The 20,153-nt window shown below is 37.6% G+C and overlaps 1 protein-coding gene across 3 annotated transcripts in view; it reads right to left on the bottom strand.

Moving 5' to 3' along the window:
* The window catches only part of LOC121321885 (E3 ubiquitin-protein ligase MARCHF8-like), a 103,534-nt gene that overhangs the window by 50,919 nt on the left and 32,462 nt on the right, over positions 1-20,153 (bottom strand). For all 3 annotated transcript variants that reach the window (XM_041261218.1, XM_041261216.1, XM_041261217.1), the window contains exon 2: positions 11,894-12,075. In XM_041261218.1, coding sequence (XP_041117152.1) covers positions 11,894-11,992 — 99 coding nt within the window. In that variant the 5' untranslated portion in view covers positions 11,993-12,075. The remainder of the gene's footprint in view (positions 1-11,893; positions 12,076-20,153) is intronic.

The following is a 20,153-nucleotide window of genomic DNA, read 5'->3' as shown; positions in this document are numbered from 1 at the left end:
CATGTTACACCAATTTTAGTTTTAGAAAAGTTGGTAGTTTACACTATGGAGCTTCGAGAGGTGATTGAACAAGTGGCCTTAATACTTACTGCAGGGGTTGGATTAATATTGAAGGTTACTTTGCATGGCGGTCAATAGGAGCCAATCGGGAGTGTAAAAAAGCAGCCTAATTGCAAGGTAGGATTTATTCTGACGTGGCCTTAAACTTTTTACTGTGTACCATAACTACGTCAGTGGTAGTCAAAATTCTGTTCCTCTACCAGGGATGCAACAGTGAAAATGTGCAGTATAAAACAAACTGACATTTTCCCCTCTAGTTTGCGATTCTCTTTCAATATCTATTGAAACACCTCGGGTCACCATCTCAAGTCCCTAAATATTGAAAAACGGCCGTGAAATTTCCAGAGTTTGATTTGAAGGGTTGGAGTTGAGCGTCTTTGTCAGTTACAATATATTGCTCATTCTAAAGTAAATATAGCCAACAACATAATTCACTGAATCTTACCTATTTTGTACTTCCATTAGCTACAGGTGCAAAATGTGCACTTTTGAAAGAAACACATGGTCTAGCAAACCACTTTTCTTGCCTTGCTTTCCAGGAAATCTGGTACTACTTTCCTTGCTTGGTCATTTCATACAAGCAGTGCCTTCTGGGTCAAATTGTGTTACTGGTTGGAAGCCTGTCACAATAGGGAAGTAGCTGATTGGTTATTGATAAGAAAGAAGCTAGTGATAGAGTGGGTCCCACTTTACCCTCCAGCTGAAATGAACCCAGAAGGGCAAAATTGCAAGTTTAAAAACATGGCTTGCAAACCAAGATTTCTCTACCCTTTCTCTAAATGAAAATACATGTGAAATACTAAATATTGAACACAATAGCTTAATTTTTTAAAAAGTTAAATGGGAAATGGCAGAATCAATAGATTTAAAATATTGTGATTAATAAAAGAGTGGATTGGAATTATCTTTTGTGATTTAAGGCAACTCTCCAAATTAACCTTGCACTTCCACAGCACTGTATTATAACATGTCAAGGGTGAGGAATGTGCACAAGCCAGACCAAGCAAACAGGGAATCACCGTGTTCCTCAAATCTGCGCACCTGCAAAGCATGAAAGGTAAAAAAAATAGCTCCTGCTAGACAGGGGGATTACCAGTAAACAGGTGTGCAGTGAAACATAACTCAGTTTATCTGGCCAGTAAGATACATGACTAGACATGCAGCTGTTTAATTTTGCATGGACTGCAGCTTTGCATAGGGCAAAGAACCTGTCATATATCCGAAATATTAATAAGAGATTATGAAAAAAAAATAAAGCAAGGCTAAACAAACAGTTTAAAGCAGATAACTTTAAAATACCCATTCACTTTTTGGAAATAGATACCGGTGATTCCCCAGGGCTGATTTGCTGTCTGCAGCCAGTGCCACAGTCCTTCAGCTTTATCAGAACTAAATTCACAAGCACCAAAAAATATATATGTGATAACATGTTTTCATTGGTCCCCCTGTACAAAATATTCAGTGATTTACCCAAATCAAACCCCTTAATGAAAGGCTTGAAAAATCTTTGCAATAAAAAACAATGATACATTAAGAATTGATGTACAGTACATAAGAACCTTAATGTCGTAAATTTGACTCATGGAATAGAGTTTGATTGTGTGTTTGTATATTTTTAATTTAAATCTAGCAGGGATTGGGGTTAAAATCCCACCCCTGCAGATGTGCGTTATGTGGCCATTGTATGTATGTGTGTGTGTGTGTATGTATGTAATGTAAACGTATAACATTATGTACATCCAGCTGTTCATCGTTGTGATGCAGAGCACTCTTCATAGCCTGATGAAGTTTCTATTTCGAGGTTTTTGTTTTTTTTTCAAAGCCCTGTTGTTTGTACAGTTTAGAGCGGTTGCGCAGACACTACACACCGAACAACTAATATCGTTACTAAACTCCAGTCATGAGTAAATCGTCAGGCAGTTTGCTTGAAAATATACCTTTTTAACTTCCCCTTCACTGACATCGCCTATTGGTGCCGTTGTATCACTGAGGCTGTATTTTGTCATGGTGAGCATGGATTTCACGATTTCCATGAATTAGAAGCAGTGCCATGTAATAATTATATCCAATTCTCTGTGAAAATCTCGATTTCTGAAAGAATACTATTTTTAGCATTTAAAAATGCATTGTTTGAACATTCGTTTCACCAGCGGACAACATGTTATAGGAAATCCAGTTAAACTTGCTTACCCTAAATTATGAAATGCACACCTGTAGATGGTTTTAAAAACGCTTTAATTACAGGACACAGACAAGCGCTATATTTAGCTCTTGTTGACAGGCTGATTGAGTAAAAAATACTCTGAATTGTTTGCCAAATTACCCTTTGTATTTTTTTCATTATAAAAGTTTGTTGTTTTTAAATTTGATTTTTTTATACCATTTTATTTTCACAATGGATAAGTGACCTATATTTTATTTTTGTAACAATTAGTGTGTGACTCACTCAGAAAACATTGATTTGTGTTTGTTTGAATTCAAATTCCATCTACATAATAGGCTCTCTGTATTAAATTTTTGTTGTTTTATTAATGAGTATGAAATTGCCTTGGTGCCCTTGGGTTGGATTTATGAATTTTTTCACGCCCAACAAGGGCAACATTGCCTTGCCCTTAACGACCTTAACTCCATGCCCTGTGCATGCATTCACCCCCCGCCCCCGCCAGCCCTTTGAAATTCTTTCTCAAGTTTCATTTTATGCTTTTGTTGTACTGTTACTACATGGAAACCAGAATCATTCATCATGAGGCAGTGTGGTCCAGTGGTTAAAGTGCAGGGCTTATAACCACAAGGTCAACGGTTCAAATCCCACCACTACCACTGACTGACTCACTGTATGTGATCCTGAGTAAGTCATTTCACCTCCTTGTGCTCCACTGTGTGGATCAATGTCCTATTGTAAGTGACTCTGCATATAATGCACAGTTCACAGCCAGCTGTTGATCCACTATGAAAGGCACTATATAAAAAATAAATACATAATTATTATTATTATTTCAGAGCTCAAGCCCATTGGGAACAACATATGGTGAGCTGGATACAATGTTTTAATTGAACTCCCACTGAGCTTTTAGACTAAGAGTTTACAGTATGTAAATGTGGCCAAATACATCCAGTAAATGTATGGTGCTGTGGCAAGATAAGTGGCCTTTACCTGAGGGAAAGTGAGGTAAGAACGGATTTTTAAAGCCTAGATTATGAAACCGTCAATGTCTCCTTGGAGAGTGGAAGTGTGGTGAGACACATTTAGAGGTGTTACAAAAGGAGCAAGAGAAGACTCAAAGCTGCTTATCGTTTTCATAATTGTCAAGAGAATACCTATAAAAATAACACTTTCAACCACCTTATTTATTTAAATTAAATATATCATGCCATTTATAAGCTTTAACATATCGATAGAGGTAAATACCATATATGTTTTAAAATTACCAAGGTCCTAAACCAGAAAACAGTACATAATAGTTCATTTAAAATCAGTTTTATGTAATGTCTTTGTTATGCAATACTTCTTATCCTCCATCAAATTACAACTGGATGCATGACCTACCATATATATCTATTATATATATATATATATATATATATATATATATATATATATATATATATATATATATAAATATATATATATATATATATATTTGGGGGGATTATTTTTTTTTTTCCTTTCTGTTTGCTTATTTATTTATAGAATGCTACAAGCATACTATGTGAGCCTGAGAGAATACAGGACAATAAAGACAGCAGCCTAATATAACAATACTAACCGTACATTGAAGACAATAAAAAAAGACTTCTGAAACGTTTGATATTGTACTGCTACATCAGTGCCTTAAGTCATGAGAGAATACTAGATTCAGAAATGAGAATCCACGAGTGATGTAGAATGATCATTTATTGATTAAAAGGAAACATTCCCATACAGATGTACAGTATGAAACTTTTAGCCCATGGCCTTGTCCATAGAAGCTTGTTAGCTGCCACTATACCGGTAGAATATGTAATATCTAAAAAAAAACGAGTGCAAGTAGCAATTGCCTTCTTTGTTTTCGCCTTTCGTTTTTGTTTCTTTGTTACGTTTTTCCATGTCTCTGTCTTGCTCCTGTTCCTCCTTCCTGAACATCCACCACAAACTCACACACAGACATGCTTATATACACGTGGCCATCTCCGAAATAACAACTAATTAATTCGGAGACGGCCACATTCTACATGGGTTTAGTAACTACAATTAAACAATAACAAACCCTCATTTTAAATAAACATACAACAATACATTTGACTTAGTATTACAACAAAGGTAAATTAATCATAACCTATTTTGAGATTAGACGGGAACACACTTGTTATTAAAACCACTCCAATGCACAAGATCCACGATCTACATTTTTTAGAATTTGTTCATTAATGGTACAGATTTCATTAAAAATTATGTTATTCATGTTTAAAATAAACAACTTGGAAAATAAAAAGAAAGAACACATTACAAAACCGGTTGTCAAGATACTGCCTTTGATGCTAGATATACAGAAGGACTAAAGAACAAAAGAACACTTACGAACGAGAGAAGGCCTGTGACAGGAGTGAAAGGAGTCCCTCTTGTAATTTGCCCTCCCGACTACTGGCAGCGCTGTGCAGGAAGGACCGTGACCAAGGAGAAAGGCTGAGTCAGGGTTGGGGCAGAAACCGCAGTGGTAGCGGCAATCTTAACTTGGGGCAGGACCTCATGGTCGAGCCCCATTATTGCAATCAGCTGTGCCGCGCTCGACGATTGGCTGAGGTGGGGCAGTGCACTGATTGGAGGGGTGGAGCTCGGCACTATTTAGGCTTAGGGGTTATGCCATTTTGGTTTCCCTATCCTGAAATGAGATGGTCATGCTGCATAAGCCCTGTGAGTTTGTTTGTTTTTTGTTTGTTGTGTTTTTATACCCAGACTGAGGATTCTCAGGTTGGCTGCCTCCAAACCCGGACTTCACCTGTGGTCCTTGGCATCTCCAACAACTACCATTCCTGCTTGGGAGAGGGAGCCCAAGCCACCTGCTGTTCTTGGTGGATTGTTTGTTTTTCATTTCAAGCCTCTGCTTACCATAGCTGGTAACAGAGGCAGTTTTTTTGATCATTGCAAATTGTGTGGAAACCCACTGCTAGGGACTTTGTATTTCTGGGTGTGCTATAAATAAAAATCCAACCCCAGCTACGTATTTCCTGTTACATCACTTCCTCCCATAACCCACCACAAGGCCAGTCAGCCCATCAATGATTATCTGGTTCCTAGTAGTTGATTGATCTAAAAACTTTGTCAAATTGAGTCTTAAAGCTCCCAGTTATTCAGTGCCTACAACATGACTGGGTAACCCATTCTATACACTGACCACTCTGTTAAAAATGTGTCTGCTACCCTTTGTCTAAAGGGCCATAAGTTGACAAAAGCTGTCGTACTATAGATGTTAATGTCTATAAAAAATCAGTTTGTGGTCTATTAACACATCCCTTTAAATCTTCCTTTCCCTCATATCTCAAGCTGTCAACAACAAAATACATCATTGTAATCAATTTTAAAATTCGGTATGTTGTGTAACATTGAGGTGGGAGGATAGGGTGTTCAACCTTGTGTCTCGTAGACTTGGATTGCTTTGAACTCTTCACCTGCTCATCCATACTAATAGACTGGCTTGCTATAGCCTAGCAACCTGGGAGAGCACTTCCCAATGCTTTACGAAGCTGAACCAGTCATAGTGCCACATGATCATTTCAAATTTATCCCATTTCAAGACATGGGATAAGCTAAACGCTAATGTGTTTATTCATGGATCCTGAATTAGTTCCATTTCCTTTACAAGGGTCCTTGTCTGTACTTTCTATAGACACCAGAGAGGCACTGCAGGATTAAAAAGTAACTTGTATACTTGTGCTCCATAATTACATTTCTCCCTTTCCTCTAAATTCTAGTCCACCAGCTGAGGGAAAAAGGAAACAGATAAGAAATTCACTGAAACAAATGACTAACAATTACTGTAAAAGAAGTGCCAATCAAGGTTTTACAAATCAGGAAGTGACTGTATTTCTGTATATCCCAGAATAAACTATATAAAAAAGAAAACAAAAAGGATAGATCCTCAATACAAGAAAGAGGTAACAGTTATTTATGTTTAAACCTTGTTAGTACCCCTTTCAAGGGGAAGGTTGATCAGCAGGCACACAAATGTATTTCGTGTTATAGTTCTTGCTTCACTAGTCCACTGTAAGAGACTTTGCGTTTTGACATGCCTAGCCTTCATGTGTTACTTCACTGCTGATGATAATAAATAGATGAGCCCGCATACAAAATATAAAATGGGGTGAAAACTGCCTATAAATATTCTAAATAGACCCTCAAGTGCAATTTCTTCTTCAGAATGTATTGTTTGATCTAAGCCCTGTCAAAATACAACAGACCTTCAGCTACTGTATTCCAGTAATTACCATTATGTTTTAATGTAGATTAGCACAGATAACATTTAACAGCTGCATGTACCTAGCAATAATGCATTTAACTACAAACCCTCAATAGACGGAATCGTTTTTACTGTTTTCTCATTCCCCAGTGCAAAACAATGCTAACAAATCATACTATTTTAGGAATCTATACCAATATTTCTATTCTAAGGATGTTTACACTTAGTCTTTACTGTTGTGAGAATTCATAATTATTACTACGAGTGGGTTACTGTACTCGAGTACTCGAAATAATTATAATTACTTGAGCACTAATTTATTACTGGAGTACTCAAAATAATTTAAATAATATCTCCTCATGAATGCAAGTTCAATATATTGTAGCGACCTGGTCAGTTCAGGTTAGCAGACTTTTGTTTCATCTGGTGCTGCGCATTCACATTATATGTACTGTTCTGGGGGGACCATACCACTAGATTCAGTAGTATGGGTGTACTGTATCTGGGTGTGCGTCTGGCTGTTCTTACAAAGGTACCACCAAATGGTTGTATCAGGACACTGCACTGATTGATTATCATATTATTGTTAATAAAACAATGAATAGTCCTCTCCCAACACCGAAACCCTAAACCTAAGGTCAGTATCCTATACTGCAGCCATTACACATCTAAAGTAGTTCATGTTTGGCAGTGAAAAAGCGTTTTTGTTAATTAAAAAAAAAAAGTGACTGGAGATGATGACTTCCTCTGTTGTCAGGATCATGAAAATAAGAAAGTTATAAGCCCACCTAGCAACAAAGCCATAATTTTGACTGACTTTAATAAATGCTTTTATTTGGAATATAACTTACAATATTATATAAAGAGAACAAAATGTCTCTGCTGAAGTGCTGTGGCTAGCTTCATTTTATATATATATATATATATATATATATATATATATATATATATATATATATATATATATATATATATATATATATATAGATGAAGCTAGCCACAGCGCTTCAGCAAAAACATTTCAATCAGAAAACTGCAAAGCTGCAGCCAGGCTGCAGCAGCTCAACCTGGATTCTGTGCTAGATTGAATGGCACACGCAAGAGCTAAAATGTTACTTTCATTTTAAATAAAAAAACTACTTTTGTTTTTGTATGTACGTATACTTGTTTACACGCTAGTTTCTTTTTAAATGTTTATAGATTTTTGATTCATTTTTTGAAGTAGTGCTTTATATGTGGAAAGTTAGAAAATAAACTAATTTTGTTTAATTGTTCTTTTAAATGAGGCATTTTGGCTGTGCAGATGTTTGATATGTGCTTCGATAAAACTTTTGAGTTGTACTGAATAGTTGTCTTTCATTTTAATATTGATGTTGTTTAAAATGTACCATCATAATGACTGCCGGTGCCGGTTTTAGGTACGAGTATAACAGTGGCGGCTCTAGTGTTAACGTGGTAATTTTTGTGGCGCACATGTAGAATAATATTGCCTGGCATTAGGTTTGAGTACTCAAAAATTTTAACGCTTGAGTACTCGAAAACTAAATCACTTGAAATTCCCACCCCTAATTATTACCATATAAGAATAACCTTCACGAACTAGAGGAGGCATTCAGTGCTGGTCCAGTTTCTAAGAGCTGATTAATCTCAAACCTTTGGGTTTGGTCATAAAGAATTCCAATAATTCAGAATCAACAACACGGCTTGCTAACCCATTTTATGTACAACCAACATTCATATTCTGACACTAGACATAACTTGTGCTAAAAATGTCAGGTTCACTAGATGTACTCGTTAGTCACATACAGGCAGATGGTCAGACAGACAGCCTCTTTATACCCGCCAATTATGAGATATTCGAAAATGTATGCAAGAGAGTCCTTAGCAACTGGATAAGTGGGTCTCTAGATACATGCAACAAAGTGCGACGCCCATATGCATGGCAGTCCACCGAGGATATGAATCCACAGCAGGTTATAAAAACACAAAATGAGTTATAACATATTATCACAATATAACTGATAATAGGTATTCAATCCCATTATTACGACAGTGCTACAGAAGAATCTACAAACCAAGCATCTCTCATCAAACCTGTCAGAACTGTAATCTTGTCCATCAATAACTTTAGAATCCGAATCACAGGCAGTATTCGGGACATTACTTTTAAAAAGTAATCTGTTACAGTTACTTAGAAGTCATGTCAATTAGTTAGTTACAAATAGTTACTTCTCATGGGTGGCCAATTCCTGTGCTAACAGACCATACCTAATAAAGGTTTTTGTTATATTTTTTACTCTAGTCTGGTGTGCTCAAAGTAAATCCTATTTGTTCAACCGAGCCTTGTCCGTGCCCCACCCTCTCTTGCGGTTCCAGGCCGTGGGTACTCACAGGAGCCACTCCATACTCAACTTAGATGACTGAATGGATTCGCCCCATCACTTCATGGAAGGTTTGTCTTGCACTGTTGAAACGCTTTCTGATTACCACTTTATGCACGAGCTGTAGTCCATTTTTAAAATGCAACAAAAATAAACTTATTTTTTTCCACATTTTGTTACTGATCTGAAAAGGAACCAGATTACAGTAATGCGTCACTGCACATACCTCTGCATGTATACATTGTTCACACACTTCCATGCACTAATGTACAATTACGTTTTTTGTTTTGTTTTTGTACCTGTGTTGGCACAAAGTGAATAAACAAAACTAAAACTAACACGACTTAAATCTTCTTTCTACCAATACGCATCTCAATAGAAAACCACTCCCTTACTATAGGACTGTGTTTTGAGAATTAATAGTGTTAAACACATAAGACAGAATCAGGATATGGTAAATCTATTTCTGGATGTGAGACCCTCATAAACACCTGGTCTCAAATAAAGGGCCTCTTTAAATGCAAAGCTCTCACAGACAGCATTGTTCTGTCTACAGATTTGTTTAGCATGTCTATTGTCTGTGCCATGTGGCTGTTTAAAGAGTCCTTATGGGTTCAAAACAGCTTGTCTCCAACATGTTGTTCCCTCTTAGAACATAAGATAAAAACCAGTAACAAGAGGAAGCCATTCAGCCCATCTACACTCGTCCGGTTCCTAGTAGCCGATTAATCTCCAAACTTCACTCACACAATACTTTGCCACATAGCAAACATTTTAAAAATGAGCAAAACAGTAAAGTGTTGACGTAGAAAGATTGTTTTCTGCATACAAAAATGTACTTCAAGATGACCGGCGCTCTATAAAAGCATCAAACCTCTCAATGTACAACATGCTGTATCAGAATAATATTCAAACAAACCAAAATGTAAAATGACTGCAAACTGTGCCACAGCAGAAGCAATACATAACTTGTTTAAAAGATATGTAAAACCTCCAGTTTTTGCTTGCTGTCCCCAAGTACTGTGCCCTACCTCTTGCCTATGTCTGTCCTTGGACCCTGGTTTGGGGGACCAAGTGAAGTCATGATTCTGTAATACTAAACCATCCATGTAAAGAATTACTGCTTGCGAAACACAAGGAAGACAGAAGTACCACCTATTCCACAGAACAATTTAGGCAACAGATCTGTATAAAGCCATGGGGTACACGAGTCATGAAATTTGAATACGCAATTTAAATATAATTTCCAAAATGGAAACCCACTTAATTTTACAAAATGACAGTTGAAGTACATTGTTTGTCTTTACAAAAGCAGGCCTACTTTAAAAAAAAAAAGCTTAAAAATTGTTTTCATGTAGGTGACCCACAAGCAATGCAACAACACAGTGCAATTTTATCATTTCAAGGTTGGGCCTATTTCTAGAGGTACTTCCGATTGATCTATTTCTGGTTTGAAATTCAAAATAACACGATATGATACCTCAGGGAAGGAATAAAGGTGGCGGGACACCCAGAGATGAGAGAAATATAGAAAACAAAAATACAGCTTTCAGATGAGGGGAAAAAATGAACAGTTATATAACACTACCAAGGTTTATGATACCAGCTCTTTAAAGTAATTGTAGTTAACAACAGTGTTCCAATGGTTTTCACTGCCAGGCACATCCATTCATTATATATTGTTGGTCTCAAAAATGCAGTTTTGAAAGAAACACATGTTTTAGCAAACATGTATTTTCATTTTAAAACATGAAGAGCAAGCCATGCTTTTCAGTGTTGCATTTCCTCGGTCATTTTACCTGGCTTCTTTCATGTCAATAACTAATCATCTGCTTCTGCTATTGACTGGTATGCTTTCAGCCAATAACGTGTTTTTACACAGTAGAAGCTGCGAAAGTGAAATTACCTAGGAAGTGTTATATATTTTCTGGAAGATATGGCAAGCAAACTGGGAACTTTCTTTAACCTAGCATAGTTCCACATGTTTGTTTTAAAATGAAAATACATGTTTCATATAACATGTGTTTCTTTAAAAACTGTTTATGAATTATAGCTACTGGAAGTACAAAATGGCTGAGATTTATGGAATGGAATTATTTTGTGTGTGTGTGTGTGTGTGTGTGTGCACGCGCGCGCTTTGGGCAACAATGGGGACAATTTCTCAATATGTCAGTAGTTTGCAACTCAACAACCATTTAATGTAATGTATTTTGCATTCTGCATTTGGCAACTTTACCTTTGTTTTATGGAAAGTATTTTGTTTTGTGAGCCAAAAAAAAGTACACTGAGAAAAGGCTGAACTATGCAAACTCAACCACACTGTCAGATTCAACAGTTTTCCCTCACTCCTGCCAACTATTTCCCAAAAGCTACTTTAACCATCCTAAGAACAACGTTTACAAACTGCAGTGTTTCCCAAACCGCTACCTGTCTCCAAAACTTCAACTTCTGCTTGACTTTACCTCATCACCAATGGCATAATAAATACATACATATCTGCGTGTACATGCATTGGCTGCCAAAGACAGAATAGGTTTTGTTTGTATCTTCAGCAAGACCAAATATTAATTACTGTCTTAAGTGATACTTGAAAAACAAGTGACACTCGTGTGAATATTAAGAGATTTGTGGAAACACACATCAAGATAAATTGGAAGCAGTTTCACCTTGCTAGAAAGAATCATCTTGAAGTTACAAGTAAAGTTATCAAGAAACTGCCCCCTGACCTTTTACAGAGGGCTTGTTGGTGAATAAGGTCATTTCACAAACTCTTTATGCCTTGTTTTGATTCTCAGTCAAGCCACAAGTAAGAAGCAAGTTTTATGATCTAACATTAGCCCACACACAATGTGGCAGAATTGGCTTCCTTGTCTTCAGGCAGATGTTAAAAAAACTGATAACAAATGCGCTCCCACAGCTGTCCTCCATCTTTCAAAATAATTTACAAGTAACCAACAAACAAACAAAACGTCTTTGGTGTGATCAGGGGTTCAAATGAAGTAATCTGTAAAAGCCTACCTGCTTCTCTCTGTCTTTTTCTTTGGGTTTACCACTTGAGCCTTGTGATGAGTTCACATCCCGTGGAATGACAGAGATCTGATGCAGTGGCATGTTCATTACAGCCTGCTCTTTGTTCTCTCAAGCAAGCAGAACCTCGCTCAAAGACACCATCTTCTTGGTTCGTGTATTAATCCAATATCCTTTTGAAAAGAATGCAGAAGAAAGATAACATTAGGGGAGGTTTCAATGTCTTAAAAATAAATACGGATTCTAAAAAAAAGTAAGTAGCACATAAACAATAACCTGTTGGAAAGTTGTGACATCTATTCAAATATTTTCTTAGAATAAACAGGATGACTTCATTTTCAAGACAAAGGTAATTTTTCTATCAATAACTACCATCCCTTTTATTTAATTGCTACTTTACAACAAATTGTACTTTATGCACTTATGTTTCTATATATGTACAGTGGCTCTCAAAAGTATTCACCTCCGTTGGACTTTTCCTAATTTTATTTTGTTACAACATGGAATCAAAATGAATTTAATTAGTTTTTGCCACTGATCAACACAAAAAAAGTCCATAATGTCAAAGTGAAAAATAAAATCTACAAATTGTTCTAAATTAATTACAAATGTGAAACAGAAAATAATTGATTGCATAAGTATTCACCCCCTTGAGTCAATATTTGGCAGAGGCACATTTAGCAGCAATTACAGCCATGAGTCTATTTGGATAAATCTCTACCAGCTTTGCCCATCTGGACACTGCAATTTTTGCCCATTCTTCTTTGCAAAATTGCTCAAGCTCTGTCAAGTTGGATGGGGACCTTTGGCGAAAAGATATTTTCGAAACGTTCCACATATTCTCAATTGGATTGAGGTCCGGGGTTTGACTGGGCCACTCTAGGGACATTTTTCTTTTTAAGCCACTCCAGAGTGGCTTTGGCTGGAAGATGAATCTTCTCCCAAGTCCCAGGTCTCTTGCAGACTTCAGCAGGTTTTCCTCCAGGATTTCTCTGTACTTTGCTGCATCCATTTTGCCCTCCATCTTCACAAGCTTTCCAGGCCCTGATGCAGAGAAGCATCCCCATAGCATGATGCTGCCACCACCATGCTTCACGGCAGGGATGGTGTTATCAGGATGATGTGCGGTGTTAGGCTTGCGCCAAACATAGAGCTTCGCGTTGAGGCCAAAAAGTTTTATTTTGGTCTCATCAGACCATAGACTCTTCTTCCACTTGGTCTCAGAGTCTCCCACATGCCTTCTGGCAAACTCTAGCCGAGATTTGATGCAAGTTTTTTTCCCAACAATGGCTTTCTTTTTGCCACTCTCCCATAAAGGCCAGTTTTCTAGTGCCCTTCTTGCTCGGATACTCAGTTTTTGAGGACGGCCTGGACAGATTCACAGTTGTGCCATATTCTCTCCATTTCTTAATAATGGACTTTTTACTGTGCTCCGGGGGATATTCAATGCCTTGGAAATGTTCTTATATACTACCCCTGACTGGTGTTTTTGAAGAACCTTATTCCGGATTTGCTTTGAATGTTCCTTTGACTTCATGATGTAGTTTTTGTTAAGAAATGTACTAACCAACTGTGGGACCTCCCAGAGACAGGTGTATTTAACCTGAAATCATGTGAAACACCTTTATGGCACACAGGTGTATTCCATTCAACTAATTATGTGACTTCTCAAGACAGCTGGTTACACCAGAGCTTATTTAGGTGCGTCATAGCAAAGAGGGTGAATACTTATGCAATCAATTATTTTCTGTTTTATATTTGTAATTAATTTAGAACAATCTGTAGATTGTATTTTTCACTTTGACATTATGGACTTTTGTTGTGTTGATCAGTGGCAAAAACTAATTAAATCCATTTTGATTCCATGTTGTAACAAAATAAAATGTGGAAAAGTCCAAGGGGGGTGAATACTTTTGAAAGCCACTGTATATGTTTTTTTTTTTTTTTTAATGCAGCATATTTACAAGAAGATAGTAGCCATAAAAAATAGGATAATTTTCAGATTACAGGGTAACTACAAAGTCAGTTGACAGCTGTGATGGAGCAAGGTCCTTCACTGTCATTTTGTGATAAACTTATTGAGCAATGAAAGTTTGTGAGTAACTGAGAAAATACCACTTGGTGATAGAAACTAAATAGAAGTTATACAGTGGCATGTCACATACTGGGACTGTGGTAAACGTGTATATTATTAAAAGGCTGGATTATAAAAAGTGATTGTTGTCAATATTACACCATGCACATAAATTAGGAATCTGGGCAAAAACAATGCCACAAACTACTTTTAACATAACAACAGTATATACAGAATAGTATACTGTAGACTAAGAATTAGCAATGCAATGTTTAATCACAAAAGCGAATCTCCAGAAACAAAAGTGTGACATACGGACAGACAGACACCCCCTATATCCCCAGAATATTGCAGTATTCTAGTGCAGTTTCCCAACCCGCGTGCCGCGACATGTTCTATAATTCTTCTGTTTATGTTCACAAAACCGTTTCCAAAGTGATGGCAGATTGAGATGACTTGCAACCACTGCTGTATACATGCCACCAAGCCGACAGAGGGTGTGTCATGCAGCACCAGCATTATGCAGTTCCCTTTGTCCTACACCACTTAATTTTCAACTGTGTCTTCTGGTCCTGGTTTTTGTACTGTGCAAAATGGATTGCTTAGGGTTAACTCTGTCAACACCTTAAGATTTTAAAGACTCCAATACTGTCCACTCTAATTCTTCTTTGATCTAAATTATATCAAGAAATTACTCTTATTTAAATGTAACAGCTGGACGCAGACAAATGGCTTTATTCAACATCCTTCGTTCACTTCCCTAAACAACACCTGTGTATTTTATTAAATTCCGAACGACATTTTGAATAGACCTTATACAAACAAGTCGCTGAACAAACACAGCCATATCAGCTTCAGCACAGGGACACTATTGTAGGTTTGCTTACTATTATTCTATATTTCTTAATCTTTTAAAGAACTGTGGTCTCCCCACTTCAAGAAGGCATTGCTTTGATGAGAGGGTAATAACTTATCAGTGTTTGAAATCCTAAAATGGTATCAACACCACCAATCCCAGGCTCTATTTCAAAGTTAGCACAGCAAACAGGAACAGAAGACACATTTTTAGTAAAGTCCGGTTTAAGTAAGAGGCACATTGTGACACAGTGGTGGGTTGAAGGAATGGGTTACCAAATCAGCACTGATGCGCTGAAAGGCGTTCTTCTCATCAGTAACTTTTCTTATCTTCTTGAGTACAGAATCTGTAACTCCCTTGACAATCACAACTAATAAACTGAATTCTGTAACAAACTGTGGAGTTACAGGTGGTATAATGTATGTTTATATGACAGAAGAGTACTATTTCAGACAGATCACAAATAATTTTGCAGAATGCATTATCATCCAAAGGTGAAAAACTCAGACCCATGGGATGTAATTAGTAAGAGATGATGACTCCTACCTTGGAGGGAGTTGTGTCCCCAAATGGTCTGAATCCACCCACGCTTTTGAAAAACTGATGCACTTACAGTACATACTGTATGACTGCACACGAGTGAAAACCTATAATATATATATATATATATATATATATATATATATATAGACACACACACACACACACACACACACACACACACACACACACACACACACACACATTGTATCAGGGCGGTAGGAAAGCCCTGCTGTTTAATCGTATTGTTTATTTTTAGAACGGGGTATCCTCCTCCACCCCTGTGTTATTTTGTATTTGTTTATTGTATTGTGTTTTATTTTGTTTATAGATGACAGCGAACCGCCGTGTGTTTTGTTTGTTTATTATTTATTTTAAGACAGCGTAGCTGTGTTTTAGTTTTGTTATTGTTTTGCAGCGTGGACGAGAAGCCCCATCCACATTATAAAACCTGTGCAGAAGGTGGCCATCTCCTAAATTAAGTGATTCATTTATGGCTAATCAGGAGATGGTCACCTGCATAAATACCTGCAGCTCTCTGCACTCCGTGTGGGTGTTTAGAAGCGGAGAACGGGAGAGTGAGAGGAGAGATTCATTTAAAAACAGCAGATATAGGAACAGTGAAGGTGATCGCTCAGTCTGACCTATATTTGTATTTTGTATTTGTGATTTATTTTTGTTTAAAGCTTTTATTTTTGTGCTCTGTGAACAGTGTTTATTTTTGTTTAAATATTTTATTTAATGTTGTGTTAGCTAATAAACGGCGCACGCCCCGTCTTTTGTAAACTGCAGATACCTTGGTTGTTGTGCTTCCTTCTTATGGTCGGAGTCACCGCAACGCCATTTCTTACCACACATATATACAGACACATGCATACATACATACATACATACATGTATACAGTGGTTTGTAGAAGTATTCACTCCCCTGCAAAGTTTTCACATTTTGTTGGTACCGCAGCATACTCCACAATGCTTTCAAATTAGACTTTATAGTGCCTATAGAAAGTCTACACCCCCTTGAACTTTTTTCACATTTTGTTGTGTCAGTGCCTCAGAGTTTCATGCATTTAAATCAGGATTTGTTCCACTTATCTATACACCATACTACACACTGTTAAGGGGCAAAAAAATTTTATTGAGAAAAAAATTATATTTTAAAAATACAAAACTGAAAGATCATAACTGCATAAGTCTCCACCCCCCCCGACGAGTTAATATTTGGTAGATGCACCTTTGGCAGCAATTACAGCTGTGAGTCTGTTGGGATAGGTCTCTACCAACTTAGCACACCTAGATTTGGTAATATTTGACCATTCTTCTTTACAAAACTGTTCAAGCTCTGTCAATTTCCTTAGGGAGTATGGAAGGATAGCAATCTTCACGCCATGCCACAATTGTTCCTTATTCCTTGTTCCTTGTCACTCCAGTGTAGCTTTGGCTGTGTGCTTTGGGTCACTGTCATGCTGAAAGGTGGACTTCCATCCCAGTTTTTCTTGCAGAGGGCAGAAGGTTTTCCTCAAGGACTTTGCTCCATTCATTTCCCTTTCTATCCTGACAAGTGCCCCAGTCCCTGCCGATGAGAAACATCCCCATAACATGATGCTGCCATCACCATGCTTCACAGTAGAGATGGTGTTCTTTGGAAGATGCGCTGTGTTGGGTTTGGGCCAAACATAACGCTTTGCACTTAGGCCAAAAAGTTCAATTTTAGTTGTCAGACCACAAAACTTTTTGCCACATGGCTACAGAATATCCTACAGAAGTTTTTTTTTTTTTTTTTTTTTTGAATACTTCAAAACAGGATTAAAAGGTGGGCTTTCTTGAGTAATGGCTTCCTTCTTGCCACCCTATCATACAGGCCAGATTTGTTGAGTGCTTGGGATATTGTTGTCACATGCACACTTTTACCAGTCTTGTCCATAAAAGCCTGCAGCTCTTGCAAAGTTGACATTGGCCTCTTGATAGCCTCTCTGATCAGTCTCCTTCTTGCTCGGTCACTGGAGGGACGGCCTGATCTAGGCAGGGTCTTGGTAGTGCCATACACCTTGCACTTCTTAATAATCATCTTGACCGTGCTCCAAGGGATATTCAAGGCCTTAGATATTTTTTTATACCCATCCCCTAATCTGTGCCTTTCAACAACTTTGTCCCGGAGTTCTTTTGAAAGCACCTTGGTGCTCATGGTTGAGTCTTTGCTTTGAAATGCACTACCCAGAGGGAGCCTACAGGAACTGTTGAAATCATCCTGAAATCATGTGAATCACTACAATTTAACACAGGTGGAGGCCACTTAACTTAGTGTGTGATTTTGAACGCGACTGGTTACACCTGAGCTAATTTAGGATTGCTATTACAAGGAGGGTGGACACTTATCCAACCAAGCTATTTCAGTTTTTATTTTTAATTAACTTTCTACAAATTTCTAGAATATTTTTTTCACTTGGAAGTTGTGGGGTAGGATGTGTAGTTAAATGAAAAAATATATATTTTAATGCATTTTAAATCCAGGCTATAAGCCACTAAAAGGTGAACATTTTGATTAAGGGGTGTAGACTTTCTATAGTCACTGTACATGTATAATCTACACAACTACTCCACATTGATAAAGTGCATGTAGAATATAAATAAGTAAGAGTTACAGAGAAAAACAGATTAATCTCAGTTGCATAAGTATTCGACCGCTTTGCTACTGCAGCCCTAAATCAGCTCAGGTGCAAATGATTCGTTTGAAAGGTCACAAAATTAGTGAAATGGTTTCAGCCTGTGTTTACTGAAAGTGGTTTAACTTTTAGATAATTCCCCTCAGGTATATTGAGAGGAATGGTAGTGTAAAGTGGAGCGATCAAGAAAAGAAGCCAAGTTAGAAGCAACAATTGTGTGAATGTTGGGTCCCAGCACCTTTCCAATTGTGCCTATTTGCTTGATGCTTGACAAGGTTGCCCCAATTGCTTCTCCTAACTTGGGCTTTTGTGTTTGATATCATCATTTTAAAATGGCTATTGCGTTTTTCTAACTTTTTTTTTTACATTGACAATGTTTTTGTTATAAAGACTTTCAAACAGCAACTCACATAGTGATTCCAACACGCGAAGATCAAGGAGCTTTCGAAAAAAGTGGTAGAGAGGCACAGAGCAGGAGAAGGGTACAAAAACATTTCAAAAGACGCTGATTATCCCTCTTAGCACAGTGAAGTCCATCATTAAGAAGTGGAAGCATCATCATACCACCCAGACACTACCCAGATCAGGTCACCCTCCCAAACTAAGCAGCCGGGCAAGCAGGAAACTGGTTCAGGATGTTACTCTGAAGCCAACAATGACGTTGAGAGATCTAGAAAGTTCTGTGTCTGAGATGGGAGTCAGTGTTCACACATCAACAATGAGCCGGTCCCTACACAAAGCTGGCCTGTTGGATGGTTATCAAGAAAGAAGCCACTACTCAAACGGATGTATGGAGTTTGCAAAAAAAAAAAAAAAAAAAACATGTAGACAATACTGCAGACATGTTGAAAAAGGTTTTGTGGTCGGACGAGACAAAAATTGAACTTTTGAGTCCAAGCGTTACGTCTGGCGCAAGCCCAACACTGCACATCACCCACTCAACCCCCTTCCAAACTATCAAGCATGGTGGTTGCAGCATCATGTTATGGGGAGGCTTCTCTTCAGCATAGACTGGGAAGCTTGTCAGGATAGAGAGAAGAATGGATGGTGCAAAGTATAGGCGAATACTTGAGGAAAACCTGTTTGAGTCAGCCAAGACTCTGAAACTGGGGAGGAAATTCACATTTCAGCAGGACAATGACCCGTAGCACAAAGCCAAAGCCACAGCTACACTGGTGGTTGAACAAGAAGAGGTTTAATGTTCTTGACTGGCCCAGTCAAAGTCCTGACTTGAATCCAGTCAAAAATTTATAGCAAGAATTTATGAGCATCGACGATCCCCAACAAACTTATCAGAACTGGAGCAATTTTCCAGTTGAGCAAAAATTTCACCATCTTACTGTGCAAAGCTAGTAGAGACCTATCCAGTTTTCATGCATTACTTTCAGGAAATACAGTAATGTTTCTGACAGTATGAATCCAACTGTTTGGGTCTATTTTAATGTGAACAGTAGTTTGTCAGATAATCCAAAGACTATTGTGTGTGGAATGGAATCTCTGATGGAAATGAATGTATGTGTGTATGTAAAGGTTTCAAAAATGTGTAGGAAGGCTGAAACATAATCTAGAGAAAAAACTTTTGTCAAGACCACTGGCATATTTAAGTAAATTACCAGGGGGTCTCCTATTTCCTTTATTAAGTATGCACATTGTTATTTTACTGTTGTTTTTCGTAATTGCCTGACTAAATCAAACTTCTGTGAGTTTGTGGCGGAGTATCCCGCCCCTATGTACACTGCCGGTCAAAAGTTTTAGAACAGTTTAATGTCTCAATGTACTCTGAAATTACAGCATAGAACAAATAAACAATTGGAGATAAAAAAGAAATCATGGAATCATTTTGTTTAACAAAGTAGCCACCTTTTGCAGCTATAACAGCCGAACACACTTGTGGCATTCTTTCTACAATGGAAATCAAATATTGTTCGGAAAGTTCTTCCCAACACTGATGCAGAAGTTCCCACAAATGTGTTGCACTTGCAGGTCACTTTGCTTTCACCCTTCTGTCCAGTTCATCCCAAACCAGCTCAATGAGGTTTAAGTCTGGAGACTGTGCTGGCCATTCCATGATTTGAAGCCTAATGTCAACAAAATCAATTCAAGGTCATTATTTTCTTT

This window comes from Polyodon spathula, chromosome 10 (assembly GCF_017654505.1).
Source record: "Polyodon spathula isolate WHYD16114869_AA chromosome 10, ASM1765450v1, whole genome shotgun sequence".
Classification (NCBI taxonomy): Eukaryota; Metazoa; Chordata; class Actinopteri; order Acipenseriformes; family Polyodontidae; genus Polyodon; species Polyodon spathula.
The sequence above is the reverse complement of the archived record's forward strand: the minus strand, read 5'-3'. Positions and strand labels throughout refer to the sequence as shown.